Source organism: Notolepis coatsorum (genome assembly GCF_963971535.1).
Source record: "Notolepis coatsorum genome assembly, chromosome: 17".
NCBI lineage: Eukaryota > Metazoa > Chordata > Actinopteri > Aulopiformes > Paralepididae > Notolepis > Notolepis coatsorum.
The window spans coordinates 966,603-986,763 of NC_140181.1; the positions used below are offsets into that span (position 1 = coordinate 966,603).

The 20,161-nt window shown below is 47.3% G+C and overlaps 1 protein-coding gene across 2 annotated transcripts in view; it reads right to left on the minus strand.

Moving 5' to 3' along the window:
- LOC311243515 (cytosolic sulfotransferase 3-like) overlaps nucleotides 1-20,161 on the minus strand; it is a 165,997-nt gene that overhangs the window by 19,456 nt on the left and 126,380 nt on the right. Inside the window, exons 7-9 of one of the 2 annotated variants that reach the window (XM_084332760.1) lie at nucleotides 7,056-7,230; nucleotides 6,812-6,918; nucleotides 4,288-4,449 (exon numbers count right to left, since the gene is read on the minus strand). In XM_084332760.1, the coding sequence (XP_084188886.1) occupies nucleotides 4,396-4,449; nucleotides 6,812-6,918; nucleotides 7,056-7,230 (336 nt within the window). In that variant the 3' untranslated portion in view covers nucleotides 4,288-4,395. Of the gene's footprint in view, nucleotides 1-4,287; nucleotides 4,450-6,811; nucleotides 6,919-7,055; nucleotides 7,231-20,161 lie in introns of those variants that run through there. The other variant, XM_084332761.1, reaches the window with a different exon arrangement.

Below are 20,161 nucleotides of genomic sequence, written 5' to 3' on the forward strand. Positions count from 1 at the left end.
ACACGTGGCGAAGAGGGGGCTGTTGGGGTGGTCTTTTGGACCTCCTCTGGTAACCTTGTGTGCTTCCCGAGCCGCCGGGCCCGGTCCGAAGTAATGTTTCGTCGACCCGTAGGCCTGGAATAACCCTTTTTTGAAAACTGAAACACTTGTACTGCGGTATAGCCAGTGTATACCCGCAGATGTGTTTTTGGAGTTTTTTCTTGAGGGGTTATAGGAACAACCACCGCATGTGGTACCAAGAGGGTGGTTGATTCCCTCGTGTGTTGGAGCAGAGTCAACTCCCGGGTTACCCGGTTGAGGGTGCCCCTGCACGTTCATGACGTCTGCCAATCGTGTCAGCCTTCTCTGCCTCGACCCCTCTGGGTCGGGGTTTTTTGGTGGAGGCTTTGTCATGGTGCGCAACAATGCCAGCATACGCCCCTTCCGCCGGGGTGCTGTTTTCAGTTGACCCCTTTGGCGCCTGTCTCGCCCGCAGTGCTCCAGGCTCGGGTCTACAGCCTGTTGCCTGGTTTCCCCGGTGCGCTGCCTGCTTCCGTGGTTAACCTTGAGTGCTTACGGCCATGCTGACTGCCTGTGTTGCAGGATCAGTGTGCCAGGCGGTGTACTAATGGGGGGAAAGGGCCCGCTCTTGGAGGGGCCCTGTCCGAATATGCTGGCGATGTGGGGGGCGGTGTCACTAAGTGACTACCTGGTGGGGTCTTGATGCCTGGCGTCATTGACCTCTCCGGGCCGACTTTTTCCAGGGGATCCAGTCCCTTCAGTGGGTCTGGGTCTTCCTTCACGCTCCGCTGCTACGGCCTTGCCACAGGGTTGAGTTTGCTCTTGACACCGTGATTTTGGGGGCAGTAACGAGGTTTGTTCCTTCCGTTCGTTCCCTGGTGGCATGCGGGTTGTGCGTGTGCGTAGTCGTGGGGTCAAGCCACGGTCTGCTCACCCTGTGCGTTGAGTTGCTCGAGTTCCTCTTCGCACGGTCGGATCCGTCTCCCTCCCGTCCTCCAATAGGGAGGTTATCCCTCCATTAGGGAGGGTCGGGGGGCTCGGTCCTCCCCGGTTCTGATGGTTGTGGGGGGCCTCAGTGGGGTACATTTGTCGAGCTTCTAGCTCCCGCTCAGCTCCTGCTATGCATTATGATGCTGAGCGGCAGCCAGCATGAAACAGAACGTAAGGTTATGTATATAACCAAGTTCTGTGAATGCTAGTGACGCTCAGCATCTAGGCGCCACTGCGGCCCTTGATCTTTCATTGTGGTGAAATTTGTTGGGAAGGAGATGAGTGTATGGCCCCACCCCTGCTTATGTAGGCAGCAGATGGGGGTGTGGTCAGACGGATGTTGGTACAGATGAAGCTTTTAGTTTTCCTGGGCGCTTTGCCGCGACGTGAGCACGGTTATATCACGTCGTGGAAATGAATTAGGAACCCAGGCTGCTGTTCTATTTTATGCCGCCAGGAGGCGCAAAGTCATTAGACGGACGCTACAACGTCCTACACAGTATACTGTATAACGATCTGTATGTTTTGTTGTCTAAAATAAATACCATACCATGTCTAAAGCAATGTTGCTGAATAAAATAATTAACCAGTTAAAACCTGTCGAATGGAGCAGTCAATGTATATATTTTGTGTAGATAGCTAGGTGGGCTCTATTTATAATGATATATTTTGACTAGTACCGTGGTCTAGTGGTTTATCCCCATTCCTTTCAAGCCGACGCCCGGGGTTTGATTCCCAGGCCTTTCTAATATTTATATATTTTTTTTATTATTTATAAAATTAAATTGCCCGCAATGATGTGCATAATACAATAGTAATAATATATAATAAGAATCCAACCAATAGAGCGACATTGTGCAATAAACAAGTAAACAAAGTAGGGCATATCGGCATTTGTACATGAGTTATTCTGAGTCAACTTATTGTCTGTTGTTGCTACGCAACTTCACTTGACTTGAAAAGACTTGATACCTCCCCCCATGCCCAACGATTAAAAATTAACGTTATTAAATGTATATATATTAATTCATTTTGCGCGAATCCACACTTCATTTCCCAGACCCACTTTGTTTTGAAACAACCAATCACGTTGCGCGATAGCACGAGCGATCCACAGTCAGTAATAATGTTACAGCTGAGTTCACGGCGAAATGTGAGTTCAGCCTCCTCTGAACAAGCCCCCAGGAAGCTACAATGTGAGAGCAGAGTATTTAGCTTCATATGTTTAGTTTATTTTATTTATTTAGCACATTATTTAAAAAAACAGTGCTAGGAGGGAACGAAGCCCAAAGGGCATGTACAAAGTTCCACTCCCATCTCATTGTCCATAAACAATATGAACGAAATACATGTGTAGCAAGGTCTACACACTATAGCGAAAACATGGAAGATTGACACGAGTCAGTAACAAGAACAATTATTATTATTTTTTTTGATATACAGCAACCTAATTATATACTTCAGGCTAAGTTTTGCCAATAATATTACTCAGCTCAATGAGCTTAGTCCAGCTCAATACATACAATTGTTAAGGGGGTGCAGACCTGAGAAATACTTTCGTCTTGTTTACATCAGGGTCCCCCAACAATTAGCATTTCAATGGTGTGTGTGTGGGGGGTTGCCAATCCAATGTGACACCTTCACAGGCTAGTCTTTCTCTGCTCTGCATCCCCTTAAACATTTTGTGTGTATTGAGCCATACTGTATTGTACCCATTCTGCAATCAGTTAAATAAAGTTTTCATTAATTCATTCTGTCCATCTGTCTCTCTCACTTGTTTAATCTTTCACTGCAACACTGGTTCTCTCGCAAAACCCCAAACGTTACAATGCCCGCTACGATTGTGCAATAAAACAATAGTTTCGTTTGAGTTTACTCAGTTTATTTGATCAGGGACAGTGCATATCAATCAACAGTTATACATTTATAAATGAATACAATTACAGAAGAAAAAACATTATTATCAAACCAGATTGGAGGAGTGTAAAGGGGATAGTAAGAGACTATGGAAAACATTGAATGAACCATTTGACATTGCAACTCATTTCAACAATTACTTTGTTTCCAAGGTAAACACAATTATAAATCAAATGTTGCCAATGAGTGGTAAGCTGTCAGACTCTGTAATTAAAAAACATATAATGTATGACAAGAAATGCCGATTTAAATTTAAATGCACAAGTCCAAATGATATTGAAAAGCTCCTCCTATCACTTAAACCAGATAAACCTTGCGGTGTTGATAATCTGAATGGAACACTGCTACAAATCTCTGCAAAATGTGTGGCTAAGCCACTATCACATATTTGATTTGTATGTTTTTTGTTTAATGCCCTTGTTTTTATGTTGAAACGTGTTGTGTGCCGTGTTGGTCAGGACTCCCTGGAAGAAGATATATTGTATCTCAATGGGACATTCCTGGATAAATAAAGGATATAAAAAAAAAAATAGAAAAGAAAATAGCTGACACTTTTATCCAAAGCGACTTACAAGTTCTGTTCGACAACTTGTAACTTTTACAGTTACAGTGGGTGACAATATTGTCACAAGGAAAGATGAAATTACCTACCTGGGTTCCATCCTAGAGGCTAATCTCTCCTGTGACAAAATCATATCATGACGTTTCGGTGTGAAACGTTTGACCAATTACTTGACAAATGACCTGTCGACCAAGATGGCCACAAGAACAAGAAAATACAATAAAATGTAATATAACAAGCTGTACGCAATGTATATAAAGAAACAAGAGGAATTAAAATACAATTATATAGGATATAGTGTGTTTTGTCTCAAGTGCCATGCTTTCTCAAAATCCTGCAAAACTGAAGATGTCCTCCACAAAAAAACTCAACATTGTGATTGTGCAAAATACAATAAGTAAATACCCTAGAAGCAGTGGATATTGACACATTGAATGCATAACATAGGAAGGTTGTAGAAACATTAAGCCTTAGTCGCATCAATGTCAGCATCAGCATCTTGAATGGATTAAGCGACTTCTTCACAGGAAGGTGGGGACTAAGGTATGCATAGAGTGCTAACAAAATCTGGAATGTAGGTAGACCAGTGAAAAATAAAACCTTCTCATCTTTACCCACAAATGCACTTTGGTCATAGGTAGAGGACAACTGTTTCACATCAGAACGCAACTGAAGGTTTTCCGCTCTCAGATTTATAACTTCATTGGTCATAGAATAAATAAAATCACCAGTCATATCAGTTTGAGTACCTATACTGCACACATTATCACTTGCAGCAGAATCATCAGCAGCAGCTGGTATGTCCATAAGAAGCAAGGCATGGGCAGCATCCACCTTCAGTTTCTGCTGGGTACGATTCACACGCCGTTGGTATTGTGTTTCTTTAGGTGGTTGCAGAGAAGAAGGCTGTTGCTTTCCGGTCATATTTACAGATGGCACCCAATCTGGGTCATCTTTCTTGTACAGGTGACACTTTTTACCTGGAATACAATAATGAAAAATATAGCACACTTTAGACGCTACATTTTAGGAACATTTACAGAAACGGAGTCTTACACTGTAGTAGGTTATGAAATGAGATAAGAATCATATCCAGCCTCATACTATTCCACTGTAAAATGATAGTCGCTGTTATTAATATTTCACATAACGTTACCTGACGTAACGTTACCATAACGTAAACTGAGTCTTACACTACTACTGTAGTAGGTTATGAAATGAGATAAGAATCATATCCAGCCTCATACTATTCCACTGTAAAATGATAGTCGCTGTTATTAATATTTCACATAACGTTACCTGACAAGAAACACTTTGTTTTGACACTACATTTTAGGAACATTTACAGAAACGGAGTCTTACACTGTAGTAGGTTATGAAATGAGATAAGAATCATATCCAGCCTCATACTATTCCACTGTAAAATGATAGTCGCTGTTATTAATATTTCACATAACGTTACCTGACAAGAAACACTTTGTTTTGACACTACATTTTAGGAACATTTACAGAAACGGAGTCTTACACTGTAGTAGGTTATGAAATGAGATAAGAATCATATCCAGCCTCATACTATTCCACTGTAAAATGATAGTTGCTGTTATTAATATTTCACATAACGTTACCTGACGTAACGTTACCATAACGTAAACTGAGTCTTACACTACTACTGTAGTAGGTTATGAAATGAGATAAGAATCATATCCAGCCTCATACTATTCCACTGTAAAATGATAGTCGCTGTTATTAATATTTCACATAACGTTACCTGACAAGAAACACTTTGTTTTGACACTACATTTTAGGAACATTTACAGAAACGGAGTCTTACACTGTAGTAGGTTATGAAATGAGATAAGAATCATATCCAGCCTCATACTATTCCACTGTAAAATGATAGTTGCTGTTATTAATATTTCACATAACGTTACCTAACGTAACGTTACCATAACGTAAACTGAGTCTTACACTACTACTGTAGTAGGTTATGAAATGAGATAAGAATCATATCCAGCCTCATACTATTCCACTGTAAAATGATAGTCGCTGTTATTAATATTTCACATAACGTTACCTGACAAGAAACACTTTGTTTTGACACTACATTTTAGGAACATTTACAGAAACGGAGTCTTACACTGTAGTAGGTTATGAAATGAGATAAGAATCATATCCAGCCTCATACTATTCCACTGTAAAATGATAGTTGCTGTTATTAATATTTCATATATTTCATATATTTTGAAATGAATGGACAAGAGAGCCGTACGTCGGCCATCTAATGAAGTTAGATTTGACACGTTTTAATATTATACACTTTGACTGCTGAATTGACACGTTTAACTTATTCATTCTTTAATTCAGCAACATTCATTCATGCAGTCTGTAGACATACTGTAGGACGTTGTAGCATCCTATGAATGAAGTCACCAGCTGTAATGGAATTGAATGGAACTCGAGCTTAGTCCAGCGCGGAGCTCCTCCAATGAATGAACAAAAGCCGGCGCGTCGGGCAGTTGTCACCAGCTGTATGAGAGCGCCCCCGCTGGTCATTGTTAACATTAACCTCGCAAAACGGCATCATAACGGCAGGCAAACAGCTGTTCCTGGACTTTTCCCAGCTGTATCTGTATGTAAAGGTACATTTTGAAATTTATTCAGTGCATATCCACTGAAGCGAGATATATGCATTATGATGCTGAGCGTCACTAGCATTCACAGAACTTGGTTATATACATAACCTTACGTTTTAGTATATTGTGCACGGTGGCAGCGAGTAGTTAGGCGATAGTAGGGCTAACGCGATTGGGCGATGAGAGAAGCGTCAGTGGCCAATCAGGCCGCGTAAACCGAACGCGGAAGGACAACCACCTTGGGGAAAGTATTCACGCGTCCCGGCGGTCCGTCCTCCCATATCTCCCTCCGGCGGGAAACAAGTAACCACACCCCCAGCTAGACAGAGCGACACATAATAGCTTATTATACCTGAACGGTCGGATCTGGTGTGGGGGGCCAAGCAATTGTCGTTGTGGGGGGCCAAGCGATTGTCGGTCACCCGCTGTGCGCGGACCACTTTAGGGTTAGGGACCTATGTGCTACAGAGGGTTAGGTTTAGGGACCTATGTGCTACAGAGTCAGAAGAACATGGGAACTTGCGCTAAACTACCAACTAACCAACTACCATTTTGGTGCTGATCTGAAAGCATACTAAGTTGAAAATCAAATTTTATACATTTTATGTTTTTTCTCACCATATAGGATGTGGGTGGCCATGTTGAAATTATTTTATTAAATTTAATTTAAAAGCTTATACATTTACAGCATGGGCAGATCTTTCCACACCTCAGTACGGAAGCAGAGTATGGGGTCCTTCATCCTTCCCTTGTAGTTTTCATCAAACTGTTCATTCTGGGCCACTGTGAACTGGTTCTTCCAGTCACCAACCTTTCCTGGAGACCCAGAGACAAGTATATGATTGAAATCTATTGGGCAAATGTTGTAGCAGAATTTTGAAGTGGTGCACTTTTACACACTATGGACTGTAGCAGACGGAGATGTTTTACATATATGTTATTATTCACTGTACCTTTTCTCATGAAAGGAGAGATCTTGAAATCCATAATTTCGATGGCAGAGTAGTTGGTCATCTTGTTCTTCCTCATGTTGTCAAAGGATGCTCCCAATATGATGCTTTCCTTCTCCTCGGCTAAAGGAGACAAACCCAGAAAGGAGCTCAGTCGGTCCAGTTCCCGTCCAGTATCCTGCAGACACACACATGGACACATTATCTCACTGCTTCAGAGCTCTGGGAAGGGGCTTCCAATGGTCGGTCGGTCGGTCGGTCGGTCGGTCGGTCGGTCGGTCGGTCGGTCGGTCGCTCTCTCTCTCTCTCTCTCTCTCTCTCTCTCTCTCTCTCTCTCTCTCTCTCTCTCTCTCTCTCTCTCTCTCTCTCTCTCTCTCTCTCTCTCTCTCTCACAGGACAGAGCAAGGGGTGCGCTTGTGAGGGCTAGGTTCACCATGCTGAGAGAGATGGATGCTCCTAGTTCTTTTTTCTTTGGCCTGGAAAGGAAAAAATGTGAGGAAAAACAAATGCACTGTCTGCGTCTACCCAATGGACACGTCACATCTGTGATCGGGGAGATGCGGGCAGAGGCTGTGCGGTTTTATTCTGTGTTGTATGGTGCTGAACAATGTGACCCTGTGTCTACGGACACATTACTGAGGGATCTCCCTCGTCTCTCTCAGGAACAGAGGACTGAACTACTCTTTTAGCGTTTGGGGAGCTGTCGAAGGCAGTCTCCCAGATGACTCCTGGTCGTGCCCCAGGGGTAGATGGTCTGCCTGTGGACTTTTATAAAGGATTCTGGGACACTATTGGACAGGATATTTTTTCGTGTCTTGCGCGAATGCATCGAGGTGGGGGAGCTGCCGTTGAGCTGCCAGCGGGCAGTTCTGGCTCTACTGCCGAAGAAGGGGGACCTCAGTGAGCTCAGGAACTGGAGACCTGTAGCGATTCTTTCAGCGGATTACAAGTTGGTTGCAAAGTGCCTGGCCAATAGGCTTAACAGGCACCTTGAGTCTGTGGTGCACCAGTCATATGGTGTGCCTGGGCGTTCAATGACAGACAATTTGTTTTTAATAAGGGACATGTTTTTATTTATTTATTTTACCTTTATTTAACCAGGAAGTCCCATTGAGATACAAGATCTCTTTTGCAAGGGAGACCTGGCCAAGATGACAGCAATAACATTTGCAATATATCAGACAGCAATAAAATGTGCGGTACATCACACAAGAACATAATAAAAGTGCATGTATACAATATACAATACATCACATGTAAACACAAAAACACAAAACAGAATAGTCTACATAATAGTAAAAGTGTATGACAGTAAAATACAGGGTAATACAGTAATTTTGCAGTTTTGCAGTTGGGACCCGACTACAGAAAGCAGCGACATTCTTCTTGTAGGAAGTTCTATTTCGTTATGGATCTCGCTCAGCATCATACTTGCACTGTACTTCACTTTGTGCACGTGCACTGAATAAAAAATTCCACCATGTACCTTTACATCCCAACATTCGTCTGGCCACACCCCCATCCGCTTACCTTCATAAGCAGGTGTGTGGTCACCTACTCGCCTCCTTCTTCACTTTCACCACAAGGAAGTGCCTTCGGTAGATCCCCACTTGATGAGGTTGTTAGTAGAAGAAAGTTGGAAAACAAGAGATACGTTGACATCATATCTTTATTTTCTCTCTCACTATTTTCGAGAAAATACGGCGATATTGTCTTCGTCACTGGAGTGTCTGGAAGATGATGATCATTCTAAACCTCCACCGTTTTTTTTTGTATTAGGAGCTCACGCCGCTGACATGCTTCCCAACTACAATCCTCCTTGCTGCGGCTGGATGGGGTAAAAACCCTCCAGCAACACAGCTGGACTGTAGGACGCACCGACTGTTGTGAGAAGCGGTGGTTTCCAGGTTGGGTATGTACTGTTTTGCTTGCGAGCTCTGGTTGTTGTTGATGCTATGGGGGTTAGCTAACAATTTACGAAACGCCGACCCCAGGCTAGGGTCCTCTGCTCGGCTTAAAACGGCGGTCGGAGGATCTTGGCCTGATGCCCATGATGGCTAATCTAGTGGCCCGCGCTAGGTTCTGGTGATCCCAGGATTCTAGAGCGGATGCTTCTCTGTCCCGTGCAGGCCCCATCTTTCATATACAAATGAAAGTTTACCCTAACGAGGAAATGTGGGCATAAGATCTTCTTTATCGGAAGTTCCATGCTCAAAGGGCCCCGTATGTGTCTGGATCACCGTTGACAACTGTGTTCTGACATTTCTTTTTCTTTTCCCTGTTAGGGAAGGGATTGGGACAGCGGCCTGTCTGAAGTGTGGCTTGTTATGTCATTGTATGCAGTTCAGGTGATGGCTGGTTAGCTTGCGTGCTAGTTATGGACTACTGCCAGTCAGCTGTTAGCTGCGCAGCTGTTAGCTGCGGCGTTAGCTCGCTGTGTTTACCAGGCTGGTATACGTTAGCTTGTTGCTATCAGCCGATCGGCTGTTAGCTTAATGCTACACTGTTGAACGTTCTGTGACTATAACATGCCTTAAACACTCTGACTACGACGTCATCTTTGACAGAGGATGTTAGTCGAACCTACCGGGTGCCTGGCCGGCGAGGACTGCGTCAACATGGGGAACCGTAGTGGCCGGGTGGCGCAGCGACGCTGCACTTGTCGTCAACACAGGAATGCTGTGTTTACCGTCGGTGCCCCGTTAGCCAGACTGCAGTTCGCTTGGCCTGCGCTCACGGTAGGAAGGTCCCGACCAGACCTTAAACACGTCTTCTTCCTTCCCTTCTAAATGTTTTGTAATAACGATGTTTTCCAAAACGGGTGTTGCTGCAATACATTGAGGATACGACGCGTGTTGTGTGTGAATTGTCTTGTCACTGGTATAGCTTCTCCATACAAATCGGGTTGTTGTTACATGTGTAAAAATGATCTTGTTAGTTGTGTTGAGAAACATCATGTGTGTTCATATACCGTGTACTCACAACTAAGGGGGTTAATTAACCTATAAAGCTATGCTTAGTGACATGAGTGAAGAGTGAATTATTTTCTCAGCCTGTAATGACAATGAACAGTGTGTTCACATATTAACAGGTTTACCTGTTCAACTGGGCCGTATCAAGGGTAAGGTAGGAGGGGTGTTCCCCCCGGTTCCCTGGGGCTTCCCCACCCTCCTCTCAGACATGTTGTTTACAATATATTGTGTCACTGTGTTGTGGGGATACGATGTAGCCCTTAGCTTAGTTGCTGGGGTTGTGCTAAACCGCTTGAGAAACTATATTTTCCTAAAGAAAAGATTGTTTGGTAATTTTTCTTGTGTGCTTAGCAAGGCCTGTGGCCGATACTAATCGAGAATTATGTATTCTCTCGTTATGAAAAACGGCGTTCCTCTGTAGCAAGAGTGTACTTGCCATTTTTTGTGGTGATAAAGGGTTGTGTGTGTCTTGTGATCTATAACTGGGTTAGGTTGGCCACAGAAGCACATGTGTAAGTCTGGTACCGGGGCTCTTAAGGGGGCCCTCTCTATTCTGTGTTTTTTCCTTAGTAAAAATCAGATAGCAGGTTAGCACATGAGCTGTGTGAAGCTGTTAGACACTTCATGTAGCTGACTTGACTGTGTCATGCTCTTTTTTGTCATTACATCGTATCATGGGTGTGGGGTCGTAAAGGGGTGAACTGGTAATCCTTTCCTCCCCTTTTGATGGGCAGGGGTTAAAACCTCCTGTCCTTCAAGGTTCCTGTCACGTTGCTGTTCGGCACGTTACAGGGTAAGAGGGGGGGGGGGGAGTTTCCTGGTCCCACGCCCTGGAAGATTGGGCGTGTGCACCGCAGAAATTCCCCCGCCATAGAGTATGTCACTGTGCGCGTCTCTGTTGGTAAGACTTCCGTGAGTTGTTCAGGTCCATATGATGGATCTGTTTCAGGGAGTGGTCAGGGCTCCTCCTCACGAAGCTCCTACTCGGGCCTTCTGTGAGTTCGGACTCTCCTTCCCTGTGAGGGAGCCTCCTCAGAGTTCAGAGACTCCTCCTCAGATTGTCAAGGTGAGTAGAACTTCAAAAAGGAGTCCTGCTCTATTGTGTGTGTATTCGATTCAATTCGATTATTGAGTGTGTATTGGTTCAGTGCCTCCTCCTCGGAGAGCCCTAACCCAAATTTTACATGGCTCAATGTTGCAATATATTCTTTTCAATCTATACAGCTCGCGTGGGAAGTCTCTCTGGGGATTTCCGTCTCCTCCCTATGGGAGGGTGGTGGGATGTAAAAATGTAAAAAAAAATTTACCCCCAGCGGCATCACAAGGGATTCATGTCAGTCTGTGTTCTTTCTTTTTTGAATAAAAAGAGGAAGGTACATGAAGCACGACGGCTCCGTGTCGTTCTCCCAGGCGACTTGGAGGAACAATGTTTGGTGTCTTGCTAGACTATCCATTGATGTGTTTGGGTCTCGACGCATACATAGTGCTGGCTCAGGTGTGTTTCTGTGACAGAATCACACAGGGGCTAAGTGCGCCTTGGTTGCTTGTTAAAACAGCGTTTTTATAGGGCAACTGGGATGGAGTTTTGTCTCTTCCGAGCACCAGTTTACTAGGTTGACTCGATGAATTCTCGTTCATATCTGGGGGATGTTAACGGAATAGATCAGAACATAGGTAGTGGGGTCTCACGCCCTTGGTGTGGGCCACTGAGCACGGTCCAAATGGGACCGTCTGGGTGGCGCCCTCTTTTCATGTTTTAGATTGACACGCATACCTACCCCCTCTCCTGGAGTGGGCATGTCGGCGTGGTTAGGACACAGGACTGGTCTGGTCACGCTGGTCCAGGTCAGTTAACCCGTTGTCCACCGGGGATGCAGATCTGCTGTTCTGGTACCCAGAGGGACTTGTGCTTTTTTCGGGGGGAAAAATGCCGGGTCGTTCCGGGTGTCACAGGGTTAGGCGTTATGGAGACCCTATGTTGGGTACATGTTGTACTCTGCACTATCGTAATGGCTTACGGCCATACCAACCTGTCCACGCCCGATCTCGTCCGATCTCGGTAGCTAGAGCAGGTTCGGTCCTGGTTAGTACTTGGTTGGGAGACCGCCTGGGAATACCAAGTGCGGTGTGCTTAGGGCTGGTTCTCCATTATTTTCGCTCCTCTCTCACGCGTGGCGAAGAGAGGGCTGTTGGGGTGGTCTTGGACCTCCTCTGGTAATCCTGTGCTTCCCGTGCCGCCGGGCCCGGTCCGAAGTAAAGTTTTGTTGATACCGGAGGCCTGGGATAACCCTTTTTTGAAAACTGAAACACTTGTACTGCGGTGTAGCCAGTGTATACCCGCAGGTGTGTTTTGGAGTTTTTTCTTGAGGGGTTATAGGAACAACCACCGCATCTGGTAACGACAGGGTGGTTGGTTCCCTGGTGTGTTGGAGCAGAGTCAACTCCCGGGTTACCTGGTTGAGTGTGCCCCTGCACGTTCATGACGTCTGCCAATCATGTCAGCCTTCTCTGCCTCAACCCCTCTGGGTGGGTTTTTTTTAATGGAGGCTTTGTCATGATGATCAACAACGCCAGCATACGCCCCTTCCGCCGGGGCGGCTGTTTTCAGCTGACTCCTTTGGCGCCTGTCTCGTCCGCAGTCTCCAGGTTACAGCCTGTTGCCTGGTTTCCCCGGTGCGCTGCCTGCTTCTGTTGGTTGACCTTTTGTGTGCTTACGGCCATGCTGACTGCCTGTTCTGCAGGGTCAGGGTGCCAGGCGGTGTGCTATTGGGGGGAAAGGGCTCTTGGAGGGGCCTTATCCGAATACGCTGGCGATGTGGGGGGCGGTGTCACTAAGTGACCACCTGGTGGGGTCTTGATGCCTGGCGTCATTGACCTCTCTGGGCCCCCTTTTTCCAGGGGGTCTGGGTCTTCATTCGCGCTCCGCTGCTACGGCCTTGCCACGGGGTTGGGTTTGCTCTTGACCCCGTGATTCTGGGGGCAGTAACGAGGTTGTTCCTTCCGTTCGTTCCCGGGTGGCATGCAGGTTGTGCGTGTGAGTAGTCGTGGGGTCAAGCCACGGTCTGCTCACCCTGTGCGGTGAGTTGCTTGAGTGCCTCTTCGCACGGTCGGATCCGTCTGCCTCCCGTAAGCCTCCAATAGGGAGGGTATCCTCCATTAGGGAGGGTCGGGGGGCTCGGTCCTCCCCGATCTGATGGTTGTGGGGGGCCTCAGCGGGGTACATTTGTCTGGCTATGGCTCTCGCTCAGCCTCCCTTGTGCAAGTATGATGCTGAGCGAGATCCATAACGAAATAGAACGTTAGGTTATGTCTATAACCAAGTTCTATGAGTTATGGTGACGCTCAGCATCAGACGCCGCTGCGGCCCTTGATCTCGCCTTGTGGTGAACGTTTGGGAAGGAGGCGAGTAGGTGACCACACACCTGCTTATGAAGGTAAGCGGATGGGGGTGTAGCCAGACGAATGTTGGGATGTAAAGGTACATGGTGGAATTTTTTATTCAGTGCACGTGCACGAAGTGAAGTACAGTGCAAGTATGATGCTGAGCGTCACCATAACTCATAGAACTTGGTTATAGACATAACCTAACATTATGTAATACGGATTTAAATTCGCAGAGAGACCGGGGTATCTAAGTGGATATGGTCCTGTAGCCCATTCCATGCCCATGGTGCGATGCTTGAAAAAGCTGTTCTTCCTAGTTCAGTGTTTATTCTCGTTTTTTTTTAAAGTAGCCATCTTGTGGACCTGGTATGGTAGCTGCTAGAGGCAAAGCGAATTAGGTTGGAAAGATAACGGGGAAGCTTCCTTAGGCAGTGATGTACCTGAACGCGTTCAATGAACGATCGTTCATGAACGCGTTCGTATTTTGGGCGAACTTGAACTGAACGTACTGTATATCCGCTAAATGAACGTAATTGAGAACGCGTTAATTCTCAGCGCTGTGTAACGGAGTTCAAAAGTGCGTTCATTCTCAGCACTCTATTATAACAGCGTTCAAAGATGTGCCATATTTCATAATGCATTTCAGCCGAAAACTCATTTAAAACACTGTACACAGGCTTAAAAATTATGCGTAAAACCACCCGATCTGGCAACGTGCCTGTCACCCCCTGTTACGTCATCAGACTCCTCCTCACAACAAGCAGTGGAACAGAGGAATCTGCGCGCAGAAGCCGAGAGCTGCAGCAGCAGCACTCGCTCAGTCAGAGTCAGACTCTACCTCTAGGCGTCGCGTATGCATTTAAAAGAGTTTACAATTCAAACTATTTGATAAACTTCAGCCCGGAAATGCATTCTGATAAACTGGATTAAGGATAAGCCTCCATTTTTACAAATGTGGTATAGAGAGATTTTTGGTGTGCACTGCTAGGTGTGGGCCCCACTATTAGACTATTTTCCTGCTGAAATGTCTCGGATCCTTCTAAAGGCCCAGTGCCCCATTGTATGGACAGACCTAGGATAGGAAAAAATAAATAGATGTATGTCTACATGTGAATGGGCTCGAGGCATATTGTGCAATACTGTACAGTGCCTGTCTTGGTCTGCTTTCCTTTTTGCTTGTTTTTCTTTTTGTTTGGTTTTTGCTTGCTTATGGTGTGGATGATGGCATAGAGATGAACTGGAGGACCCCCCCCCCGCCCCTTGTCCCAATGTGTGTTTTTGTAATGTAAGTAACTGTACGTGAAAAATCTATAATAAAAAAAATTATAAAAAAAAAAAAAAAAAAAACTAAATTAGTTCATTTTTGAAACCATGAACTTTAGTTCAACATTTTGAATTATGAACTATGAACTGAACTAGTTCATTTTAAAAATGTTGAACTGTGAACTGAACTAGTTCGTGTAGAAAGTGAACCCAACACTGTCCTTAGGACGGCCTTATACATACTCCGTACGTACAGAGAGGTCCATCCTACCATTTGGTAAAGCACACAATGGTGAGTAAGCCCTTTGGCACTAGTGATGAAGCGCAGAGAAGCATGATACACACTGTCTAGCTTTTTTAGCATTGAAGAGGCAGCATGCATATATAATATGTCACCATAGTCAATTACAGACAGGAATGTGGCTTGAACAAGTTTCTTTCTGGCCTCAAAAGAAAAGCATTGTTTGTTGCGAAAGAAAAAAACAAGTTTTAGTTTAAGTTTCTTTGTGAGGTTTCCAATATGCGCTTTAAAAGATTCATCCAGCCATAGCCCAAGATACTTGTAGGATGAAACATTTTCTATGGTTGCTCCCTTTAGCGTAACGATATGAACATGATTCACTGGCTGTGAGCGAGCCCTTGTGAACATCATGGATTTAGTTTTCTTTGCATTTAAAACTAGTTTAAGATCAAAAAGGGAGGTTTGAAAACAATTAAATGCAGCCTGGAGGTTCTCGATCACCTGAATAAGGGAGGGAGCACTTGTATACAGGACTGTATCGTCCGCATAAAGATGCATCTTGACCATTTTATTTCCCAGGTCATTTATAAAAATAGAGAATAAAACCGGAGCCAAAATAGACCCTTGGGGAACACCTTTGTTGATTTCTAAAAAACTTGATTTGTAGTTCTCTGCAAATATACATTGTGTTCTGTCTGAGAAGTAATTTCTGAACCAATTTACCGCTTCATGTCCAATGCCAATGTTGTCCAGTCTATCCAGTAATAGTTTGTGGTCTACGGAGTCAAATGCTTTTGATAAATCAACAAACAATGCTGCACAATGTTGTTTCTTGTCAAGTGTGTTGATTATGTCATTAGCCACTAGCATGGCTGCAGTTATATGCCGTATTTGCTATCGCGTCCCGCTCTGCGCCTTATGAGATATCCTTATCTCCTATGATACCTATTGTATCTCCCACGAACAAAAAACTACATGCACCCCACCTGTATGGGGCTCCGCCCCCATGGTGGCACCGCCCATATAGCAGTGACTCTGGTCACCAAACATCCTTCCTCTATTTTCGTCCCAGCGTACTTGGCTGCGTGCACCATACGATAACTAGTAGGATGAAAAGATCAGAGTCATAATGTTTGAAAGCTTACCGGAGGTTGCTGGCCCCTGGCATCTTCGACGCATGTTTTCGGCGACACGACGGGCCTATGTTGATGTTCCTCGTTTGATGACAGCACATCGAGGTTCAGCTGTACAAGACTGGCTGTCGGGCCAGCTTGTACTCAGGTAGGCCCTGTGTCTTCAGGCATGGGTATTAGTGTTAGTAATGCTGGTTTGTTTTGTTACACAACCATGTTGTGTGTTGGCGCCGGGGGCAGGATGGTTTGGTGAACGTTCACTGCAGGGAACGGTTTCCAAGCTGTCTTGGGCGTACTACTAAAACATCTAATGCTATGCTACATGCTATCGCTAATGCCGCATGCTATTACTACTGCTAATTGCTACGCTGTTCTAATGTCTCCGCCGTGAGATGTTGTCACTCTCCCTCCTCTTGCCCGGTTCATCAATGAAGGTCAGTCGTAGCTGTTGTGGGGTTTTTTGCTGAGTCCTATTTACCTTTTTTCGGGTAAATGGGTTGACAACAGGGTAGGCCGTGGCTAGGTTGCCTAGCCAGGTATGTTACCTTGTGTTCCGGTGGGGTTTGTTGAACGGTGTTCCCATCTGGGTTGGCGTCGGGTAGTGGGGCTATGGGTCCAGCCGGCATGGTAAACATGTTGCGTGTCTGTGCGCAGGCAATTGTTGTTCTGGGTCCCACATCGCCGCGCGCTAGGCTGCAGTAGTATAAGGGCAGGGCCGCTTGGGAGAAATGTGAGGCCCTGTGCGTTTTTAGACGCAAGGCCCCCCAACCCCTGAGGCGGCCCTGTGTAGTGGGCTATTGTTTCGTTTTGTCACTCTGATATGAGAAGGTCTGTCTTGCTACAGTTTTCTCTCCTCTCAACCATTCATACTGACGGTCAATCGGTGTACTGGGGGAGTAGTGCGGGGGGGGCTTTGTTTACCTTTTTTGGTAAATGGGCTAAACTAGGGCTGGTGTCCTGTTGTGAATATGTTGAATGAAGGCGGGACTAGTTCGCTCTGGTCCGTCTCCCCTTAACTTTGTGTGTATGGGTTTGCTCTTTCTACAGTATTTTGTGGTTTAGCTCTTTTATTCATTTTACCTTTTCATGGTGCACACCACAGTGGAGGTTGCTGTTTGCAATCACGACTGGTGCTCCGTGTTAACATCAGTCCTTTGTTTTTGACATATTGAAACAATGCCCCGCCCGGCCGACACCATGGGTGGGTCGGCCTGGCGAGTGGCTGGTGGGCTGTTAAGGCTTGTACCGCCACGGTATGGAATTGGCAACGATTAGAACTGTGTTCGAATTGCTGTTTTTTTCTATTAAAAAATGGTGTCTGGTGGAGGGGCCTTGAGGGCCAGCCGACGTCGACACATCGCGCGAGGTTGTTGACGTTATTAGCTTTGACCCAGCCGCAAGCTATAACCGCTCAGGGTTCCCCTCTCCGCAGGGGTTTTTGGTCTTCTGCTGGAGCGCGGGCGGTATTGTCCTAGGCCCTACACCGCCTCACACCGCGCAGCCAGAAGAAGAGAGAGCACGGCCTCGTCAGCGGCGATGACGAGGCCCTCGACAGGCGGCCATGTTTTCCCCCGCCAGAGGTATCCTGGGCGTTGATTCGACAGGTGTCCACAAGGCCGACAGCCTTGGCGGCCGAGGGATCGGCCATGTAGGATGGGTTCGGCTTGAACAAACACGCCGTCACCGTCCTGCCGCGAGCAGCCCGCTCTCCGATCACTCCCTTCCTCAACACCAGTGGAAGAAGTGGGCTCTGATTGTTTCCTTTGGCTGCGGGCCGCGTGCCTTCGTTGATGCACGGGCGGCCCCCCTTTTCGCTTCTCATGGGGACAGGGGCTGACACCCAGTTGATGGCTGAGCATGGGTCTGTCCGTGAGAATGTTGTGCTGTCAAGCGGCTCCCACACCTTGAACTGTGTTGGTTGAGCCTGGTGTTACGTCTGTCAACTTAAGTGTTGTCAGCAGGGGGGCTCGAAACCTTTTGAGGCACACAGTGCGGGCTTCCCCGGCCTCGCCTTCGCCAGGCCAGGTATCATGTTGGTGCCTCCCACTCCTGAAATATTGGCAAGTGGTCGCAGCTCACATGATTTGGGGTGGTAGTAATTTCACTGCAGGGCTACGGTGTGTAGGAACCCATGGGGGCCTTACACCTTGTATGTCCGGCTGCAGAACAACTCCTTCAGCATGTTCTGGAGGGGTGTTCAGTGGGGGGTCTTTTTTCATCGGAAGCCCCCCGTATCAGACCGGCCCTTTCTGTCGGGGTTCCCCCTTGGGTGCGATTGCCTCGTGGGTGGTGTCAGGGTCAGGTGTTCCGACACGGAACGCGCTCCTCGCACGGTTCCAGGGTTGACTACGCACAGCGGGGGGACCGGGCCAACTATCTACAGTTCCTGGCGGACCTGCGCCACGTGACGGCGGGTGCGTTGGGAGTGTCGTCACATATGACTACGGCAGTACCATATGTCGAGGTGGATGGAGAGAACGCTGAGGCGGGGACTTGTGTTTACACAACCCCACCCGTTTTCAGGTTTGGTACAGACCCTATTGTCAGGGTCTCCAGCAGTGACAGCTCTGGTCAACGAGATCCAATCTCTGTGGACGAAGCAAGCCATCGTCGTGGCGTTCTCCTCCCGGTGTTCTCTGCCCGAGAAGTCGGGAGGGAGGGGTGTAAGACCCAGGCTGGACCTGTCCCATGGGAAGGTTCAGCATTTTTTGGATCGTCTCCTACCTGTTGGACACTGTCAGGTGGGGGTCTGGTTCTCCTCCATAGACCTGTAGGATGCGTATGCGCATCCCCGATCTTCCATCCTAGGGCTTACCTACGCTTCCTTTGCAGGGTTAGCGTATGAGTACCAGTGGCTGCCGTTCGGTTTTCTTTGGCTCCCCGCATCTTCACCAAGTGCGTGGAGGCCGCACTGGGGCCTCTGCGTCGTCCGGGGTTATGGAGTGTTCTGCCCTGATGACGTTCTGGTCCTTCGCGGTCAAGGTGGATCGTCAGGTCTCGTACCAGGCAGGTCTCTACCAGCCTAGGGTTGCTGTAGACTGGATGTAGAGTACTCCTCTTCCCAGTCAATGGTTGGAGGGCTATGGGCATCCATCTCAGAGCGTGTTGTCAACACGCTCGGGAGGTTCCGTCCTAGGACGGTTACGGCGCTGTCTCACGTCGCGTTTTCACCGACGCCTCCCTCGCTGGTGACGCGTCGGGCCAACGCAGTAGGGGGCAGCTGGCAAACCATGCTGCCCGGTCTGCGCTACGTTCAATGTGTTGGTGTTGAAAGCGGTCCTTCTGGTCCACAAATGGTGTTGATCAGGACGGACGATACGACGTCAGTGTCGTGTATCGACAGACAGGGAGGAGTACGCTCCCCCTGTCTGCACCAGGCGGTGGGCGGCTGGCTATGGGCGTCCTCCATCTGCGCGGCCTGAGGGCTCCCCACATCCCCGGCAGGGAGAATGTGGGTGCAGAGGTACTGTCGCGGGGCGGTCCTCATCCTGACGGGTGAGGATTACGTCTGGACATGGCCAGGCAGGTCTGGGACCGATGCCGTGCCGCCAGGGATTCTTCCCCATACATCTGTTAGGTCAGTTGTTGGGACGGGTACGTTGAGGGGCGCAAGTTCTTGATCCTGATGGTGTTACCATCTGGAATGCGCATGCTCCCTCCACTGTCGCGCTTACGCGGGCAGATGACGTATGTTCCAAGTGTGGTGTAAGGCGGGGGGCCGGGACTCAGTCTCCTGCCCCTGGATGCTGTCCTTAGTTACCTCCAGTCTCTCCTTGATAGACTGTCGGCTTCGACGGTGAGGGTATATGCGGCGGCTATATCCTCCTATCATGAGGGGTTTGAGGGGATGTCTTGTTCAGCCACCCTCTTGTGAAGCGTTTCCTGCTTGGCGCTCGACGCGTTAAGCCGGTGCAACGCTCCTTGGCTCCGACTTGGGATCTTCAATTGGTCCTCGGTCGGTTGTCCTTGGCCCCGTTTGAGCCGCTCGAGCAGGCGCCGTTGGGACAGCTGTCCTTCAAGACCGCGTTCCTACTGGCTGTCACTTCCGCTAAACGCGTAGGTGAGCTCTGTGCTCTCTCGGTACGTCCAGAGTGCCTGTCTTTTTGGACCGATTGC